Raw genomic sequence first — 20,963 nt, 5'->3', positions numbered from 1 at the left:
CTGGGGTTTTAACTTCAGGCCTTATTCTTGTTCCATTTTTTCATTCACAATGGTACACTCCCACTCCAATTCTAGCTTTTTTCTGGTTAATTAGAAATAAGAGTCTGGAGTATTTGCCCAGGCTGGCTCTAAACCACAATTCTCAAATCTCAACCTCCTGAATATCTAAAATTATACTTGTGGGATACTGGTGCCTGGAATCTACTAATTAGTTTTGAGATAGGGTATCTCTTCTGGGGTGCCTCTAACCGGGATCTGCCTATGCTGGGATTCCCCTCCTGCTTTGGACAGTAGGCATATTCCACTTCCTAACTCTTCATTGAGAAGTCATCTTGAGAATTTTTCTATCAAGGATGTCCTCAAACTGCTATCCTCCCACTCTCAGCCTCCCAAGTAGCTAGCTTTATAAACATTAAAAACTAACAATTTTAGCCAAGATAACAATGATACATCTATTAATGATACATCTATTTTTGGAGAAACAGAAAAAAACTACATTTACATGGTATATTTCAAGAATGCAAGGATAGTTCATCATTAGAAACTCACTTTGAATGTGGGGAATGTTTGTCTTTTAGGGAAACATTTCCTCATCTAACATGGTATTAAGGCAATATTTTTTTTAAATTACTACCCTGTCGTGGTAATAGCTTAATATTTAGACTTAATGATCACTATCTTGCAATCTAGCAATCTCTTAACTATCACTGATATTAAGTGTTGGCTTATGAATATAGATCCGTGAAACTAAATAAAAGGAAATAAAGTATACTGGAAGTATAGGCACTGGTGGAATGCTTGCATCGTGTAAAGGAAGTCCTGAGTTCAACCCCCAGCCCCCCCCACACACACACCCACACACACATAAAACTATTTAGCAGGGGAAAAGGTTTTCCGTTATTCACAGACACTGTTATAAACTTCACAGCTCATGGGGGGGAGGGGCGAACGTTGGGAGTGGCACTTAAGATGAAATACAGAAATAAAATGTCGAAAAATGTGGTAAAGAACCTCATTGTGCCCCCTGACCGACAAAAAGAAAGAAAAAAAGAACCTCATTGTGAAATTAATATCCATCTAACTATAGCCGTTGGACTGGCTGCAGGAATGCCTAGTTGCAAGTACACACTGATGCATAACACTGTGGTGGGTAGCTGCGGATATGCGAACGGAGTATGCGCACTGAGTGCCCAAGTCAAGTGCCCGTTTGCTGGGTGAGGTCGGAAGTGGCTATTGTGTACAGGCTGTACACTTAGTGGGCGGGGCCTGCCACAACTGCGCGACGTGGTGGGCGGGGTCTGAAATGGCGACGTAACGTGATCACATGGTGACGTTACGCCGTCACGTGTACGTTTGCTCCCAGAAGCACTTGCTTTTTCCGCTTCTTTCGGTGAGGGTGACGCAGTTTCAAACCCGCTCTTCCGAAAGTGGCTTTTTCCGTTTGTAGACTGCTTACGCGCTTCTCTGGAGGTGAATTTCTTCACTGACGAGTAGCCCGGTGGCAAATTCGCTACAAAGACTTCAGCCATGGCGTCAGAAAACATTATCTATATTACCACAGAAAACGCGGAATTTCCGGCCGATATTCTCGAGGTAGGCGGAGGAGGCGCGGTAGAGGGTCTGCCTGAGGGGGCTCTGACTGTCTACCAGGATCTCAGTGGTGATTGGGCTCACGGTGGTCATTACGACTCCCCTCTCATTGCTCTGCAGCCGTTAGGTATTGGCAGCCTCAGCCACGGAGACCATGACCAGGAAGTGATCGTGGTGCAGACCCGAGAGGAAGTGGTGACCTGCCACGATTCCGAGTGCGTACCCACCATCCATGAGATCTTCGACCAGGTACCCATTCCATGCCCTGATATTGATGACGACTTCGAGCAGACCCTGGCCGCCCTCGCAGCTTCAATGGAGTCCGTCGCATACGGACCCAGCTATGAGGGCAACGACAACAATCCCGGCTATGTGTGTGATGCCTACCAGGATCTTGGCTTCAGTTATGAGCACCAAGATAATGAGGAGCTCAGTGGTAATAGCTACCACGGCCAAAAGGAGAGCAACCAGACCGAAGAAGGCACCAGCAGCCAGGTCAGTGATGGCATCAGCTGTGCCGACCTGGGGCTGCAGGAGCAGGTGCAGTTCCCAAACCTGGAGGGTGAGTTCTCCATCGCTATGTGGGCTACCAGTGAGAAAAGTGAGCCTGAGAGCCCCAAAGAAGCAGAAAGTTCGCCTCCCGATTACTCCGAATATTTGATGGGGAAGAAATTCCCTCCTGGGGGCATACCTGGTGTTGACCTCTCCGATCCCAAGCAACTTGCCGAATTTACTAGCATGAAGCAGAAGAAACTCAAAGAAGATGGGCCGAGAACCACCCCATGTGCTCATCCGGGCTGCGCGAAGATGTTCAAGGATACTGCGGCTATGAAGAAGCACCTACATATCCACGGGCCCAGAGTGCATATGTGTGCTGAGTGCGGCAAGGCCTTTGTGGAGAGCTCCAAGCTGAAGCGCCACCAGCTAGTCCACACTGGTGAGAAGCCTTACCAGTGCATCTTTGAAGGCTGCGGCAAGCGCTTCTCGCTTGATTTCAACCTGCGCACCCATGTCCGCATCCACACTGGAGACCGGCCCTTCGCATGCCCCTTCGATACATGCAACAAGAAGTTTGCCCAATCTACCAACCTGAAGTCGCACATCCTAACCCACACCAAAAATATGCACAACCACTGAAGATGAGAGAAGGGACAGAAATGTTCCTTCTTTCTACATGCCCCAAAGTTTGAAAATGAATTTTCCGTTAGCTGCTGGTCAGCATTTGTTTGGGATAGAAGTAGTAAGTTTCCAAAAGGAGCGTTTGTACGGGATGTTACTGAGAGACTGTTCGTCTTGTTTAGTGATGGTATTTCTGAGAATTTTGGTTTCAATAGACTAATTTGTGGATGTCACATCAAAAAAAGACAGTCGCCTGATTGAAGAACTGGTTAAAAACGACTTCATCTTTTTTGGTGGTAGAGTTTCTAGGAACTTTGGTTTCAATAGACTAATTTGTGAACCGTACATCCAAAAGGCCTGATTAGAGAACTGGTTAAAATCTGGACTTTTTATATAAGTACCAATAGCACTTAGTTTGTTTATACTTTTTTTAATTTGTATTTTAAGTGTTCATGTTACGCTTTTACAACTATGTGTGTCTTTTCTAGAAGTTGACAACTTTGGTTTTAAAAGTTTGCTGTAAAAAAATGTTTTATAGATATTTTTCTGCTACTATAAAAAAGGTGTATGGGTTTTTTTACGATCTTAGTATTGGTTATCTTCCTTGAATTGAGCATATTTTTTTATAAATTTTAGCTATACAGAGAAACACAGTAATGTCATCAGTGAGTTCAGACCTGGCAGTCACTTTGGGTTTTTTTTTTCAATATTAATTAGGTGCTTTTGAGTGTAATTTGTTTGACTGAAGTAGTGGTTAGTATAATTTTTCTCTTTATTAGTGGATACCTTATATGTAAACATACATCTTGTGTAACAGAAAAATAAAATAAAACAGTTCTAAAAACAACTGGCCTGCATGTATGTATATATAAATATATGTATATATCATTACTAAAAATAGAGGAATGGGAAAAAATTAAAAATTTTAAAACATAAAGGGAACTGGGTACTTGGTGGCTCTTGACATCTACCACTGGCACACAAAAAAAAGCAGAAAGGACGAGGTATAGCTCAAGAAGAAGAGTATCTTTGAAAAAATGTGTTATTACTAGGACTTGTACTCTGGACCTTACACTCTTACATGCCTCCTCTTCTGTGCTGATCCTGGAGCTTAAATTTAAGAGCCTGGGCACTATCCCTGAGCTTTTGTCCTCAAGGCTAGCACACTAGCACTCACAGCTCTACTTCTGGCTTTTTTGGTGGTTAATTGGAGGTAAAAGTTTCATGGCTTTTTCCTGCCTGAACTGGCTTTGAACTAAGAGCCTCAGATCTCAGCTTTCTCAATAGCTAGGGCTACTGGCCCATGCCACTGTCAACCTGGCTTAAAAATAGGCTTAAAATGCCAATTAAGCCAGAAGCCACATGCTGGTGGCTCACTCCTTTAATTCTTGTTATGCAGGAGGCTGAGATCTGATTATGGTTCATACCATCCCAGGCAGGAAAGTCTTTGATAACTCTTCATCTCCAATTAACCACCAAAAAAAAACTAGAAGTGGAGCTGTGGCTCAAGTGGTAGTGCACTAGCCTTGAGTAAAAAAGCTCAGGAACAGTGCCAAGGTCCTGAGTTCAAGCCCAGAACCAGCCCCTTCCCCACCCCACTCCAAAAAAAAGAGTCTCACAGACTTTCCTGCTCAGCATGTTGGTGGGGCCTGGGAGAGAGTGAGGGAAGGAGTGACACAGTCCAAAAAGAAATGGACGTGGGGCGGTGGGATAGAGGAGCGAGAGTGTGATTCCAGCGATCAGGCGCCGCTTATTCCCGCCACTTATTCCCGTCGCTTGTTTTCGCCGCTTATTCCCACCGTTTGTTCCTGCTGCCAAAGCTGTGCGTCTCCCTGCCACCACCAAAGCTGGCAGCCATATCTGAGGAGGGATTAAAAAACGGATAAAAGCCACAGCAACCGGAAGGTGGGGGAGGGGCGGGGGTGTCCTGTGGCGTAGTTCAAGATAGAGAGACTCACCTTGAGCAAGTGGATGAAGGCCTACTATAAGAGGCAGGGCTTGTCAGTTAGATTCGATTGTGATAGATAAAACAGACTGGCACAGCTGGAAATGAAGACACCATAGAGGTCTTTGGGAGGGGCCGAATTGGAGACACAGCCTCCCTAGGGTACCATCGCACAGCTACCATCACGACTACCGTTATTCCCATTTTTTTACTGTTAAATGGTGAACTTGTGGCCTTGCCGATCACAGAAGCCTCTGCCAGAGTCAAGAAGTTCGTTGGGTACATTAAAAATATTATGGACTCGAGAAATTTATATTTATAATAAGCTATAGGGCACTATTGTGGGTGATTCTAGGAATAATATGAGCTTTTATGTACCTGCTATGTCTTCTGGTGACCTGAAAAATGTTTGAAAGTTGAGATAGGGTTTTGATTTTTCTTCTTCTTCTTTTTTTTAATGCCAGTACTTGGACTTGAACTTCACACCTTGAGCTCTCTCTGTTTTTCACTCACAGCTGATATTCTACCACTTAAGCCATCGCTCCAGCTCCAGCATTTTGCTGGTTAATCTAAATCAGATTAAGATTTTAATACCTGACAGGAAGGCAGCCTCTAACAGAGTATCTGCCTACTGTATTTGTTAGTACTCTGCTTCACAGCTTCTCATCACTTTATTAATTCTCAGAATGTATGTGTGTTATAAATCTGGCTACCTATATCATTCTTGCTCTTGATGAACTTACTAATGCTTTTGTCTCTTTGCAGGTATCTGGCATAATTTCGTCCTTGCCCTCCTGGGTATTTTAGCTCTTGTCCTCCTCCCAGTAATTCTCTTGCCTTTTTACTACACTGGAGTGGGAGTGCTTATCACAGAAGTTGCTGAGGTAAATAATGGATCTCTCGTGGGGCATTTTTCACCAGATGTTGTGATATAATACTTAACAATGTTATGTCTTCTTTTTTTTTTTTGGTGTTAGTACTTGTGCTTAAACTCAGCCCCTTTGACTCTTGCTGGGCTTATTTGCTCATAGCTGGAACTCTAACACTTGAGCCAGGCCTCCAATTAAGGCTTTTTGCTAATTAACTGGAGATAGATTCTTCTATCTAGGCTGTCTTTGTACAGGGTTCCTGACATCTCAGCCTTGTAAATAGTTAAGAATACAAGCATGAGCCATTGCAATCAGCTGGATTGTGTGTGTGTATGCCAGTCCTGGGGCTTGAATTCAAGGTATGAGTGCAGTACCTGAAGTTTTTTACTCAAGGCTAGTGCTCTGCCACTTGAGCCACAGCTCCGCTTTCAGATTTTTTTTTTTGCTGGTTAATTGGAAACAACAGTCTTATTGGGATTGGAGGCATGACTGGGTTGAGTAATAAATAAAGCATCAGGTACTGAGTTCCAGTTCTGGTCTCACAACAAAAAGAAAGAAGTGTCTCATAGACTTTCCTGTCCATGCTGACTTTGAACCATAATCCTCAGATCTCAGCCTCCTAAATAGCTAGGATTACAGGAGTGAGCCACCATTGCCTGGCTTCCAACTAGGTTTTTTTTTTCTTTTTCTCTGCCAGTCCTGGGGCTTGAACTCAGGCCCTGGGTGCTGTCTCTCTTTTTTTTTTCTAAAGTCTAGCACCCAACCACTTGAACCACAGCTCCACTTCCAGTTAATTAGAGATAAGTCTTCTGCCCAGGCTGGCTTTGAACTGTAAATCTCAGATCTCAACCTCCTGAGTAGCTAGTGTTATAGACATGAGCCACCAGCATCCAGCCCCAGCTGGATTTATGTTTTTAAACTGGAAAAATGTTTCACTCTTAGATGATTTATTAGATTTTTTATTTTGTTAATTGTCTAGATACATAGATCTTAAATTCAAAGGTAAATTGTTTTATACAGTATGCAAAATATTCTATTGAAATAGCTCCGTTTATATTGTTTGCTTAGATTAATCAATTTATCTTTTTTTTCTTTTTCTTTTTGTTGGTTGTGGGGCTTGAATTCTGGGGCTGGGATAACTTATCTTTATATATTGTCTGATTTGGTTTTGCCATCTTTCCAAGGATTCACCTGCCATTGGACCCCGAGGCCTTTTTGTGGGAGACCTTGTCACTCATTTACAGGACTGTCCTGTTACTAATGTGCAAGACTGGAATGAATGTCTGGATACCATTGCCTATGAGCCCCAAATTGGTTACTGCATAAGCGCATCAACTTTACAACAGTTAAGCTTCCCAGTCAGAGGTACGTATATTAGTAAAATGCGTCCAACACCAGAACTTTGCAGTTACTAACCCTTAGACCATATCTATCGATTTATTTCATTCTTTTTTAAATTTGTGACAATTGCGGGGCTGTACCTTGGGGCCTCTCACTCTTGCTGAGCTTTTTCACTCAGGGTTAGTGCTTTACCACTTGAGCCATGCCTCCACTTCTGGCTTTTTGCTGGTTAATTGGATATGAACTCTAGCATTTGTCTGCCTGGGCTGGCTTTGAATTTTGAGCCCCATCTTTCAACCTCCTGAGTAGCTAGGATTACAAGTATGAGGCATCAGAACCTGGCTCGCACATGCACTCTGTCTCTTTCTTGTTCTCTCTCTTTCTGTTTTCCTTTGGTTGGTGCGGATACTCCGACTTGAACTCAGGGCCTGGGCACTGTTCATGAGCTCTTTCCTGCTCTACTATTTGTGGCATTTTGGTGTTTAATTGGAAAAAAGGGGCCTCATGGACTTTTTTCTTCCTGGGCAGCCTCCTGAGTAGCTAGGCTTGCAGGGATGAGCCACTAGCACCTGGCTTATTCTATCTTTTGTTTTGTTTTTGTTTTTTACTTGGTCCTGGGTGGGGCTTGAACTCAAGATCTGATCACTGTTTCTGAGCTTGCACTCTATACTTTGAGCCACAGATCCATTTCCACCTTTTTGGTGGTTAATTGGAGATAAAAGCCTCATTGACTTTCCTGTCCAGAGCTGGCTTTGAATTGTGATCCTTTCAGATCACAACCTCCTAAGTAGCTAGATGTACAGGTGTGAGTCATGGGAACCTGGCTCATTCTAATTTTTAAAATAAATCAGTAGGGGCTGGGAAGGTAACTCAGTGGTAGAGTGCTTGCCTCACATGCATGAGGCCCTGTGTTCAATTCCTCAGCACCACATAAGCAGAAAAAGCCGGAAGTGGCATTGTGGCTCAAGTGGTAGGGCGCTAGCCTTGAGCTGAAGAGCTGAGGGACAGTGCCCAGGCCCAGAGTTCAGCCTCCATGACTGACAAAAATAATAATAAATAAATAAATCAGTAAAATAAATTGTTACAAACTAATATTCCCCTTGGCATGCTGGATATTAATATGTGTATTTTCTTTACTATATATTGTTCTTTTGTGGGTGTGTACCAGTCCTGGGACTTGAAATCAGGACCTAAGCACTGTCTCTGAGCTTCTTAGGCTCAAGACTAGCACTCTACCACTTGGGCTACAGCTCCACTTCTAGATTTTCTAGTGGTTAATTGGAGGTAAGAGTCCCAAGGTCTGGCTTTGAACTGCTATCTTCAGATCTCAACCTCCTGAGTAGCAAGGATTACAGGTGTGAGCCACCAGCACCAACTTGGCTTTCTTTTATTTCTTTTTTTTTAATTTTTGTGTCAGTCTAGGGGCTTGAAATTAGGGCCAGGGCACTGTCACTGAGCTTTTTTTTGCTCAAGGCTAGCACTCTACCACTTTAAGCCACAGTTCCGCTTCCTGTTTTTTAGGTGGTTAATTGGAATAAGAATCTTGGTGGGGGTACCTCTGGGCCTCTGTTTCCCTTCTGATTTTTTCCTCCCTTCCCCTTTTCTCCCTTTCTGGGTTTTCCCCCCTCTATTCTTTGTGTCTCCCAACTCCTTCACAGGCCTCTTTCCCTTCACCTACCCCACCATCTCAGTTCCCCTACCCTGGGCCCCTGGGGAAATCCCCTCTGAGAAGAGCCAGCCCATAGAAACTGACAGCCTTGGTCTGGTTCCTACCCCCACTGCCTGTGAGTTACCATTTTTGGCCTTTTGGCTAGAGTGACCTTGCTCAGATTTCTCTTTGGGGAAGTCCTGGCTACTTTAATTCAGCTTAGGAAAGCAAAATGGTTGAAACTAGCCTTGACTTGAGATCTTCCTGCTTCAGCCTCCTGAGTGCTGGAATTACAGGTGAAATGCTAGAAGCTATCAATAGTCTTTACACTGAATGTCTCTGAATTATACTTGATAAATTCAGTTCTTAATACTTCACCTGGGGAAGTGGCACTCTGGCTTAAAGCAGTAGAGCGCTAACCTTGAGTGAAAAAGCACCCAGGCCCTGAGTTCAAGCTCCACAACTGACAAAAATAAAAATGAAATAAAGTAAAACAAATACTTCACCTGCATGAATGAGGAAATACAAATGTGCTAGAGCTCATATTAAAGTTGTTTCTTGCATGTGATGTCATTCCAGCCATGGACTCATGGAGATTGAGCATGTATTAAGGGTCTCACTGTGTGGTCCTGGCTTACTTTAATTATTAGAGTCTTCTGCCTCAGCCTCCCAATTGCTAGGAGTACAGGTGTACACCAACTTGCCTAACTCCTATTTTACTTTTCTGATCATTAATTTTTTTCTTGTTATATTGAGGTTTAGAACTCAGGGCCTTGCACTTGCTATGTAAGTACTCTACTAGTTGAGACATGCCCACATCCTTTTGGCTTTAGTTATTTTTTTCAGATAGAGTTTTGAAGTTTTTCCATGGACTACCCTTGAACATAGTCCTTTTTCCTATGCTTCCTGCATATCTGGGATTACAGGTGTAAACTACCACACCTGGCTTATATTCAGGGGCTGGACTCTAACTTCTTGCCAGAGCTGGCCTAAAATCAAGATTCTCCTGAGGTGGCTCAGTGGTAGACTGCTTGCCTTGCACGTATGAGGCCCTGGGTTGGATTCCTCAGCACCATATAAGCCGAAAAAGCCAGAAGTGGCACTGTGGCTCAAGTGGTTGAGTGCTCGCCCTGATCTGAAGAGCTGAGGGACAGTGCCCAGGCCCAGAGTTCAGGCCCCACAACCGACAAAAAAAAAAAAAAAAAAGATTCTTCTTGGGGCTGGGAAGGTGGCTTAGTGGTAGAGTGCTTGCCTAGCTTGCATGAAGCCTTGGGCTCGATTCCTCAGTACCATATAAACAGAAAAAGCCAGAAGTGGTGCTGTGGCTCAAGTGGTAGAGTGCTAGCCTAGCATGCATGAAGCCTTGGGTTCGATTCCTCAGTACCACATAAACAGAAAAAGCCAGAATTGGTGCTGTGGCTCAAGTGGTAGAGTGCTATTCTTGAGCCAAAAAGCTCAGAAACAGTGCCCAGGTCCTGAGTTCAAGCGCCAGAACTGCCCTCGCCACCCCCCCCAAAAAAAGGATTCTTCTTATTTATGCTTCTTTAGTAGGTGGGATTACCATCATGAGCCACATTGTGCCATCATTAAAAAAAAATAAAATAAAATAGGTCAGGCACTGGTAGCTCACGCCTGTAATCCTAGCTACTCTGGAGGCTGAGATCTGAGGATCACAGTTTAAAACCAACCTGGGCAGGTCCATAAGACTCTTATCTCTAGAAAATGGGAAGTGGAGCTGTGACTCAAGTGGTAGAGCGCTAGCCTTGAGCTGAAGAGCTGAAGGACAGGGCCCAGGCCCAGAGTTCAAGCCCCATGACTGTCAAAATTAATTAATTAATTAATTAAATTAAAAAAAAATCCTGCTGGGAATGTGGCTTAGTGGTAGAGTACTTGCCTAGCATGCATGAAGCTCTGGGTTCAATTCCTTAGTACCACATACACAGAAAAAGCCGGAAGTAGCTCTGGCTCAAGTGGTAGAGTGCTAGCCTTGAGCAAAAAGAATCAGGGACAGGGCCCAGGCCCAGAGTTCAGTCCCCAAGACTGGCACAAAAATAATGCCTATCGATAGGTATTTGTAAATAAATTTTTAGAATTTTGAATTCAGATAAATAAGAAAATACCTGAGCATAGTGTTTAGAACACAGTATTCAATAAATGATAGGTGCTACTGTTATTACTTGAAATGATTGCTTCCTGTGGTCAGAGCCTGGGGCCTTTATATTAGAGATAATAACAATGAGAAAATATCCTTTTTATGCAGCTTCTTATCCTTCTGAAGTTAATAATAATACTCTCCTTTAAAAAAAAAGTCTTAAGGACTTTCCTTCTCAGGCTGGCTTCTAACTATGATCCTCAGATCTCAGCCTCCTAAATAGCTAGGATTACAGTTGTGAGCCAATGGAACCACACATGTGTGTGTGTATCCATACACATACACACACACACATATACATATTTGTGTATATATATGGTTGTCAGGTTGGTTGTGGGGCTTAAACTCAGAGCCTGGGCACTGTCTTTGAGCTTTTTTGCTCAAGTCTAGTGCTCTACCACTTTGAGCCACAGCTCCACTTCTGGTTTTCTAGTGGTTAATTGGAGATAAGAATCTCACAGATTCCTTCCCGGGCTGGCTTTGAACCACAGTCCTCCGACCTCAGCTTTCTGAGTAGCTAAGAATACAAGTGTGAGCCACTGGCACCCCAACTTCCAACTTTTTTGGTGGTTTATTGGAGATAAATGTCTCATGAACTTTGCTGCCCAGACTGGCTTCAAATCATGATCTCAGGCCTCATCTTCCTGAATAGCTAGAATTACAGGCGTGAGCCACTGGTGCCCCATGAGAACTATATACTTTTTCTTTTTTTGTTGGTTGTGGGGCTTGAACTCTGGGCCTGGGTGCTGTCCCTCAGCTCTTCAGCTCAAGGCTAGTGCTCTACCACTTGAGCCACAGTGCCACTTCTGATTTTCTGGTGGTTTATTGAAGATAAGAGTCTCATGGACTTTCCTGCTGGGATAGTTTTGAATTGTGATCCTCAGATCGCAGCCTCCTGAGTAGCTAAGATTACAGGCATGCGCCACCAATGCCTGGCTAGGAACCATATTCTTTAATGTTCAAATATTTTCCAATTTCTCTAGCCTCTAGAGCTACCTAACATCTTCCAAAAGTTTTCCTATTAGACCATTCTCCACTATCTCTTTCACTAAGAAAGGAGTTACTGGAGTTACTATTGCTAAACCTTTTGAGACCCTGAAACGCCAGCTTCGTGGATAAATTAAATTAAATTTATTTATTTATTTATTTATTTATTTTGCCAGTCCTGGGGCTTGAACTCAAAGCCTGGGCACTGTCCTTGAGCTTCTTTTGCTCAAGTCTTCACTCTACCATTGAACCACAGTGCTACTTCTGGCTTTTTCTATTTATGTGGTACTGAGGAATTGAACCAGGGCTTCATGCATGCTAGGCAAGCCACATTCCCATCCCAAGTTGAGTTAAATTTATGAAGGCATACATCATAAAGTCACTGTGGTTTCTTCCTTTTTTTTTTTTGTCGTTTGTGGGGCTTGAACTCTGGGCCTGGGCATTGTCCCTCAGCTCTTCAGCTCAAGGCTAGCACACTACCACATGAGCCACAGCGCCACTTCCAGTTTTCTGGTGGTTAATTGGAGATAAAAATCTCAGGGACTTTCCTGCTGGCTTTGAACCGTGATCCTCAGATCTCAGCCTCTTGAGTAGCTAGGATTATAGGTGTGAGCCACTGGTGCCCAGCTCACTGTGGTTTCTTGATTTCAAATTAATTGAATCTCCTTTCAGAGTGTGAAATTAAACTACAGCAAACAGCTGTCAAATTGAACTCTGAATTAGACAACTCCTTTCATATACATGTGCCATTTTCCTTTTATGTGAATGTGTGCCAGTACTGGGCTTAAACTCAGTGCCTAAGTGCTGTCCCTAAAGTGTTTTTGTTGTTGTTGTGTTTGGGTCAAGACTACTGTCCTATCACTTGAGCCACAACTTCACTTCCAGATTTTTTTGGTGATGATTGGAGATAAGAGTCTCATGCACACTCCTGCCTAGGCTGGCTTCAAACTACAATCCTCAGATATCAGCCTCCTGAGTAGCTAGGATTACAAGCATTGGCGACTGGTACCCAACTACTTTTTTTTTTTTGTCTTAAAAAAGCTAAATATTTCTAGGCGCCATTGGTTCACACTTACAATCCTATCTACTCATGAGACTGAGGTCTAAGGATCATGGTTTGAAGCCTTTCCAGACAGAAAAGTCCCTGAGACTCTTATCTCTAATTAACAACAACAACAACAAAAAGCCAGAAGTGGAGATATGGCTAATGTGGTAGAATAGTAGCCTTAAGCAAACAAAAGCTCAGGGACAATGCCCAGGCTCTGAGTTGGAGCCCCGGTACTAGCACAAAAAAATACTAAATATTATCCACATATCAATGGCTCACAGCTATAATCCTAGGTAATCATGAGCCTAAGATCTGAGGATTGAAGTTCAAAGCTAGCCCAGACAGGAAAGACAGTGTCCAGGCCCTGAGTTCTAGTCACCTGACAGGCATACACACAAACATACACACCACACACACACACACAATAGTGCCAGGCATTGGTGGCTCACGCTTGTAAACCTAGCTACTGGGGGGCCTGAGATCTGAGCATCACTGTTCTGAGCCAGCCAAGGCAAGAAAGTTAGCAAGACTATCTCCAATTAACCACCAAAAACTTGGAGGCAGAGGTGTTTTTCTGATTTTAGAGTGTAACCTTGAACAAAAAACCTAAGGGACAGCATCTCATCCCAGAGTTCAAGTTATAGTAAGGGCATAGAAAAGCTAAGTGTTTGCTATAAATACACTTGTATGAACTGAGTGCTGATGGCTCATGTCTGTAATCCTAGCTACTCAGGAGGCTAAGATCTGAGTGTTGTGGTTCAAAGCCAGTCCAGGCAGAAAAGTCCCATGAGAGTCTTATCTCCAATTAACCATGCAAAAAAAATGGGAAGTGGTGCTGTGGCTCAAATGGTAGAGCACTAGCCTTGAGCACAAAGAAGCTTGGGGACAGCGCCCAGGACCTAACGTCAATTCCCACAACCTACAAAAAAAATCCTTGTACATAAGTAATTCTAATCAGCACTGTGTTTTTCTTTAGCATACAAACGACTAGATGGTTCCACTGAATGCTGTAATAATCATAGCCTCACAGACGTGTGTTTTTCCTACAGAAATAATTTTAACAAGCGCTTGGTAAGTTGTCCCCAAGGCCTGTCTGATTTAATTTTTACAAAAGAAGTAAAAAACAAAATGGGGCTAGGAAGGTGGCTTGGCGGTAGATGCTTGCCTTGCATGCATAAGGCCATGGCTTCCATTGTTCAGCACCACATCAGCAGAAAAAGCCAGAAGTGGCACTGTGGCTCAAGTGGGAGAGTACTAGCCTTGATCTGAAGAGCTGAGGGACAGTGCCCAGGCCCAGAGTTCAGGCTCCATGACCAACCAAAAAAAAGTAAAAAAAAAAAAAAAAAAAAGATATGACCATAACCCCCACTCTGTACATCACCAGTATAGCAATAAAAACTAAAAATAAATAAATAAAAAGTCAAAAAGCATGCTGGGCACCAGGGGCTCATGCCTGTAATCCTAGCTATTCAGGAGGCTGAGATCTGAGGATCATGGCTCAAAGCCAGCCTGGTCAGGAAAGTCCCTGAGATTCTTATCTCCAATTAACCAACAGAAAATCGAAAGTGGCACTGTAGCTCATGTGGTAGAGCACTAGCCTGAGCTAAAGAGCTCAGGGAGGGCTGGGAAGGTGGCTCAGTGGTAGAGTGTTTGCCTTGCATGCATGAGGCCCTGGGTTTGATTCCTCAGCACCACATAAACAGAAAAAGCCAGAAGTGGCGCTGTGGCTCAAGTGGTAGAGCACTGGTCTTGAGCTGAAGAGGTGAGGGACAGCGCCCAGGCCCAGAGTTCAGGTCTATGACTGGCAAAAATAAATAAATAAATAAATAATAAAATAAAATAAAGAGCTCAGGAACAAGGTCCAGGCCCAGAGTTCAGGCCCCACAACCCAAAAAAAAAAACCTTAAGTGTTATCTATGAAAATTTTTCCTATTGGCTCTATTTAATTTGGTCATTTTATATACATCTCTGAATTCCAGATGTTATATTTTTTCTGAGATTCTTTAAAAATTTATAATGGTCTAATATCTTCTATGACCAGAGTACGATATTTGAAGGTAAGTCTATACACATAAATGACACTTCCTTTTTATGAACTTTATTCCTACTATCTAGATGACATGAAAAACATATTGAGGGGCTGGGAAGGTAGCTCAGTGGTAGAGCGCTTGCCTTGCATGCATGAGACCCTGGGTTCGATTGCTCAGCACCACATAAGCAGAAAAAAAAGTCAGAAGTGGCACTGTGGCTCAAGTGGTAGAGCGCTAGCCTTGAGCTGAAGAGCTGAGCGACAGCGCCCAGGCCCAGAGTTCAGGCCCACGACCAGACCCAAAAAACAACAAAAAACAAAAAAAATATTGAAGCTTGTGTTTTTTGTTAGTAAATGAATCATTTTTAATATTGACTACTTTTTTTTATTTATAGCATACATGTCTACCTGCTCGGAAAGCAGTTGAAGCTACCCAAGTTTGTAGAAGCAATAAAGATTGTAAAAAAAGTTCAAGTTCAAGTTTCTGTATAATACCTTCTTTAGAAACTCATACTCGCTTAATAAAAGTGAAGCACCCACCCCAAATTGATATGTTGTATGTAGGACATCCATTACATCTTCACTACACTGGTGAGTATTAAATAGTATGGTAGAGCCTTAGAAAAACATTAATATCACGTATATTGCCAGGCACCTGTGGCTCACGCTTGTGATCTTAGCTATCCAGGAGGCTGAGATCTGAGGATCACAGTTTCTCAGCCAGCCTGGAAGGGAAAGTTCATGAAATTCTCATCTCCAATTAACAACCACCAAAAAGCCACACTAAAACTGTGGCTCACATGGTAGAATGCTAGCCTTGAGCAAAAGAGCTCAGGAACAGTGCTCAGGCCATAATTTCAAGCCTCAGAATCCACACACACACACAAACCATAAATAGTTTCTTCGGTAGAAACTTAATGCAAATCCCTGCATTGATTTTTTTTTTTAATTATAAGTTTGGTCACTTGTTAAAGGGCTTAAGCTTTTTTATTTAACTGTATTTTTTTAGGGGGGGGGGGCCCGGTCGTGGGGCCTGAACTCTGGGCCTGGGCACTGTCCCTCAGCTCTTCAGCTCAAGGCTAGCGTGCTACCACTTGAGCCACAGTGCCACTTCCGGCTTTTTCCTTTTTGCTTATGTGGTCCTGAGGAATCGAACCCAGGGCATCAAGCATGGAAGGCAAGTATTCTACCACTGAGCCACCTTCCCAGCCCCTTAACTATAGTTTTTGTCTTCTCTTTTTCCTTTTTTGGGGGGAGTCATGGGGCTTGAACTTGTCCCTGAGCATTTTTTACAAAAGTCTATGTGTACCCTTTGAGCCACAGCCCACTTCTGGTTTTCTGGTTAGTTGGAGATGAGAATTTCATGAACTTTCCCTTCTAGGCTGGCTTAGAACTGTGATCCTCAGATCTCAGCCTCCTGAGTAGCTAGGATTATAGGCCTGAGCCACCAGTGCCCAACTTTGCTAGTTTGCTTCCTTGCTTCCTTTTTTTTTTTTTTGGTACTGGGTATCAAACCCAGGACATTGCACTTGCTAGGCAAGTACTTTGCCACTTGCCTACATCCCAGTCCTAAAATGCTTAAGCTTTAGTGAAATTTAACCATACAATAACCTGAATTTATGAAGCAAGATAGAGAACTTACCTGAAGAAAGTGATGCATTTTTCCTTCTCCACTATTTATGCCCAAAACAAATAGATGATCTCTCAGATGTTCTCAGTTCATAAATTCATCTGGGCTCTCCAATTGAGTGGCAGTAGCTGCATACCCTCAAGAAAACCAGGATACATAGTGATATGACTAGTTTATGTATAACACATGGATTTTGTATGATTAAACTAAAAAAATAGCTTCTCCATTCCCTATGTTGCTGGGCACCAGTGGCTTACGTCTATTATAGTGTCTGTTCACCAGGCTGAGATCTGAGGATGGCAATTTGAAACCAGCCTAGACAGAAAAAGCGCATGAGACTCTTGTCTCCAATTGCCTAGCAAAAAGCCAGAAGTAGAATTATTAAGTACTGGCAAGGAAGGAAGGAAGGAATCCTTATGGTACTTTTTCTGTTAATAGTTTACCATACAATTCACTCATTCAAAGTGTACAATTCAATGATTTTTAAATTTCTATTGCTTCCCCAATCCCTGTAGCCCTTGGCTATCACTAATGTAATTTCTGTTTGTATAAATGTGCCTCTCTGGGGCATTTCATATAAGTGGAATCTTTTATGATTATCATATTTCATGTAGCATAATGTTTTCAAGGCATCTTTGACAGATTATATTTTCTTGATTCATCCATTAGTTAATGGATATGAGTTTTATATTACTCTAAAAAGCTTTCTCATTGCTTTGTAGTCATCTATGGAGAAACAATTGGACTCATTTTTCTTACTGGTTTGACACTAACTGACTCTAGACTGTGAATATTAAATACAGTCATGACATATGAAGAAATGACCCTACTTTGAGTAATACAGAAATGTGTATTTATTTATTTATTTTAGACAAAAATCAATATTAAGGCCTCTGTACTTGATAGTACTAATTGGTGGATAGCTTTATTTCACTCTCACCTGAAAACATCGTAGAGCTGGGTGCTGGTAGCTCACACCTGTAATCATACCTATGCAGGAAGCTGAGATATGAGGATCATGGTTTGAAGCTAAGTCTGTGAGACTTTTATCTCCAATTAACCACCAGAAAACTGGAAGTGGCGCTGTGGCTCAAAGTGGTAGAGTGCAAACCTTCAGCAAAAGAGCTCAAGGACAGCACTCAGGCCCTGAGTTCAAGCCCCATGACACTAGGATATTAATTTTTTATCCTGCCTTTTTAAAATTTTTTCTGTGTGTATTTGTCAGTCCTGGGGCTTGAACTCAAGGCCTAGGTACCATCTCTTAGCTATTTCCACTCAAAATTGATACTCTACCACTTGAGCCACACCTCCACTTCCAGCTTTTTCTTGTTAAGAGTCTAGGATCTGTCTATTTGGCCTGGCTTCAAATCACAATCCTCAAATTACAGCCTTCCAAGTTGCTAAGATTACAGGTGTGAGCCACCCATGCCATTTAATGCCATTGTTCTTTGTTCATTGGTTTTATATATGAGGAATATAGTCTGGCTATATATGCTTTAAAAAGATGTTCTCAGCCAATTTAATAGGTTAGCCTAATATTGTACTATATGGTAATTTTTCAGAGTACTTCTGGTTATCGGTTATGAAAAATATTCATAATTTCTTTTGTTTCCTTTTTTAGTGAGCATCACCAGTTTTATTCCACGTTTCAATTTTCTAAGCATAGATCTGCCAGTGATTGTGGAGACATTTGTCAAGTATCCTTTTGGTGTTAAAAAAAAAAGATTTAAAAAGTGTGTTTTGGGGATTGGGAATGGGGCTTAGTGGTAGAGTGTTCGCCTAGCAGGCATGAGACCCTGGGTTTGATTCCTCAGTACCACACAAGCAAAAGAAAGTGTGTTTTGGAGCTTGATCACATTTGCTTTATATAAAACATTACAAATATGAATTTTACTATAAGTATCACTTAATTTAAAAAAAGATTTTGAAGTTGAAAGAGACCAGGTTTATATGGAAGGGCAGAAGTCAGAGAAGAAAGATTAATGAGGAAGGGAATAATGTTCAGATGTGGAAGCGGAGGAATTCAGAATATAAAAAGAGAATTGAATTAACAGGAGGTTTGTAACAGATAAAAGAGTTTGTTATTAGCCAGGTAATCGATTCTGCCAGATTTGGTCTTCTTAGTCCTGACCTTTATAACATTAGTGGGGATATGTAAATCCAACATCCTGGTCTTAGGGAGGAATGCCTAAGGAAGATCAAACTGGTTTCTATTGCTGAAATAGTAATTCAGAGGACAAAAATTTTATGTGGTCTTTAGTATGTTATGTTTCCATGTGTATAAGATGACTTTTAGGGCTGGGAAGGCGGCTCAGTGGTAGAGCGCTTGCCTTGTATGCATGAGGCCCTGTGTTCGATTCCTCAGCACCACATAATTAGAAAAGGCCAGAAGTGGCACTGTAGCTCAAGTGGTATTATGCTAGCCTTGAGCTGAAGAGCTGAGGGACAGTGCCCAGACCCAGAGTTCAGGCCCCACAACCGACCAAAAAAAAAAAAAAAAAAAGATGACTTTTTAAATCAGTTACTATATAGAATTGAATTATTGGAAATTTTTGGAAGTATTTTTTGTGCCAGCACTAGGGGTTAAACTCAGGGCGTGGACACTGTCCTTGAACTTTTTCCCTCAAGGCTGATACTATACCACTTGAACCAGAGCTCCACTCCAGCTGCTGGTAGTTAATTGGAGATTAGAGTCTCATGGAATTTCCTGCCCAGCCTGTAGATAGGATTATAGGAGTGAGCTACCAGCGCCTGGCCGAGAGACTATTGTCTCCATATAATCAGAGAAAAAGCGGGAAGTAGTGCTGTGGCTCAAGTGGTAGAGTGCTAGCCTTGAACAGCACCCAGGCCCAGAGTTCAAACCCCAGGAGACTCCTCCTCCCCCCCTCACAAATAAAACAAAGAAATGAAAGAATAAGGAAAAAAACAGAAATGGAATACAAACGAGCACTTGCTAAAATTGTGTATAACCAAGACTGTACCTTGTAGATTCTGTACCTTTGTCACAGAGAGACATGCTATAACCTTATAGATGATAGCAAAAGAAGGCAGGGCTCACAGTCAAAATCTGTTTCAGGGCTGTGAATACAGCTTAGTGGTAGAGTGCTTGCCTAGTATGCATGAAGCCCTAGGTTAGATTCCCCAGTAGCACATACATAGAAAAAGCCAGAAGTGGTGCTGTGGCTCCAGTGGTAGAGTGCTAGCTTTGAGCATAGAGAGGCTCAGGGGCAGTGCCCAGTCCGTGAGTTCAGGCCCCAGGACCACAAAAAAAAAAACTATATTTCTTTTTTTTCTCTTTCTTTCCTCCTTTTCCTTTATTTTATTGTTAAAAGACTACAGTCTTCCAGGCACTGGTGGCTCGTTTCCTGTACTCCTAGCTATTCCAGAGGCTGAGCAATCTGAGGATCCTTGTTCAAGTCCAGCCAGGGCAGGAAAGTCAGTAAGATTCTGGCACACACAAAAAGTAGATTCCCAAAGAATAAAGTCTTCCTAGGGGTTATATAGACTGCCTATAAGTGGTTTACCTTTTTTTGTTTGTCAGGGCTTTTGAACTTCAAAATAATACATAGTCCGTGTGTGTGTGTGTGTGTGTGTGTGTGTGTGTGTGTGTGTGTGTGTGTGTGTGTGTGTGTGTGTGTGCGCGCGCGCGTGTGTGTGTGCGCGCGCGAGCACACATGGGCATGCGTGTGCGCCCATGTGTGCTTGTATGTGATTATATATATGTGGCAGTCCTAGTACTTGAACTCGGCCACTGTCCCTGAAATTTTGCTCAAGACTAGAGCTCTAACACTTGAGCCATAACTTCACTTCTCAATTTTTGGTAGTCAATTGGAGATAAGAATCTTAGTACTAGTCGGGCACTGGAGGCTAGTGCCTGTAATCTGAGCTACTCAGGAGGCTGAGATCTGAGGATCATAGTTCAAAGCCAGCCCAGGCAGGAAAGTCTGTGAGATGCTTATCTCCAATAAACCACTAGAAAACCAGAAGTGGTGCTGTGGCTCAAGTGGTAGAGCACTGGCCTTGAGCTGAAGAGCACAGGGAAACCACACCCAGGCCCAGAGTTCAAGCCCCACGAAAGACAAAAAAAAGAAAGAAAGAATCTTAGGACTTTCCTGCCACAGATTGGCTTTGAACCACAATCCTCAGACCTCAGCCTCCTGAGGGCTAGGATTGCAAGTTTGAGCCGCCAGTACCCTGCTGCAAATTCCTTCCTTCCTTCCTTCCTTCCTTCCTTCCTTCCTTCCTTCCTTCCTTCCTTCCTTTCTTTTTTTTTTTTTTTGCCAGTCCTGGGGCTTGAACTCAGGGCCTGGGCACTGTCCCTGAGCCTCTCTATGCTCAAGGCTAGCACTCTACCACTTGAGCCACAGTGCTGCTTCCTACTTTTTGATGGTTAATTGGAAGTAACAGTTTTATGGACTTAACTGCCAGGGACTCGCTTTGAACCAGGATCCCAGATCTCAGCCTCCTGATTAGCCAAGATTATAGGCATGAGCCACTTTCACCTGGCGCAAATTTCATTTGGTATTTTTTTTTTTGCCTTGTTTTTTTTGGTACTGGGGAGCAAACCCAGGGCGTTGCATTTGCTAAGGAAGCACTTTGCCACTG

At 42.8% G+C, this 20,963-nt stretch overlaps 2 protein-coding genes and 1 long non-coding RNA gene across 4 annotated transcripts in view; 2 read left to right on the top strand and 1 right to left on the bottom strand.

Moving 5' to 3' along the window:
- Mbtps2 (membrane bound transcription factor peptidase, site 2) overlaps positions 1–20,963 on the top strand; it is a 69,617-nt gene that overhangs the window by 32,023 nt on the left and 16,631 nt on the right. For both annotated transcript variants that reach the window (XR_006145971.1, XM_042670180.1), the window contains exons 6-10: positions 5,420–5,538; positions 6,708–6,888; positions 13,676–13,770; positions 15,124–15,319; positions 17,980–18,055. Coding sequence is in view for 1 of the 2 variants with exons in the window: in XM_042670180.1 (XP_042526114.1) it covers positions 5,420–5,538; positions 6,708–6,888; positions 13,676–13,770; positions 15,124–15,319; positions 17,980–18,055 (667 nt within the window). In the remaining variant the exon portion in view is untranslated. The remainder of the gene's footprint in view (positions 1–5,419; positions 5,539–6,707; positions 6,889–13,675; positions 13,771–15,123; positions 15,320–17,979; positions 18,056–20,963) is intronic.
- Positions 1,528–3,501, top strand: Yy2 (YY2 transcription factor). Its single transcript, XM_042670163.1, has 2 exons — positions 1,528–1,593; positions 1,711–3,501. Exons 1-2 carry the CDS (start codon positions 1,528–1,530, stop codon positions 2,725–2,727), a joined length of 1,083 nt encoding a protein of 360 aa, XP_042526097.1. The 3' UTR covers positions 2,728–3,501.
- Positions 8,840–9,091, bottom strand: LOC122099623. The gene is made up of 2 exons (XR_006145972.1): positions 9,019–9,091; positions 8,840–8,890 (listed from the first exon to the last, which is right to left on the bottom strand). It is a non-coding gene; the product is annotated as an uncharacterized LOC122099623 (long non-coding RNA).

The sequence above is a fragment of the Dipodomys spectabilis genome, unplaced genomic scaffold (genome assembly GCF_019054845.1).
Source record: "Dipodomys spectabilis isolate Male_0828 unplaced genomic scaffold, ASM1905484v1 ptg000526l, whole genome shotgun sequence".
NCBI classification, from domain to species: Eukaryota; Metazoa; Chordata; class Mammalia; order Rodentia; family Heteromyidae; genus Dipodomys; species Dipodomys spectabilis.
This window is presented reverse-complemented; position numbering and strand designations above follow the sequence as displayed.

What these genes read in the sequence shown, in the direction of transcription:
- Yy2 (XM_042670163.1), top strand. Translation starts at nt 1,528, where the DNA reads ATGGCGTCAGAAAACATTATCTATATTACCACAGAAAACGCGGAATTT. An exon ending in TTCCGGCCGATATTCTCGAG is followed by an intron (nt 1,594 to 1,710) that starts GTAGGCGGAGGA and finishes ATTGCTCTGCAG; the next exon opens with CCGTTAGGTATTGGCAGCCT.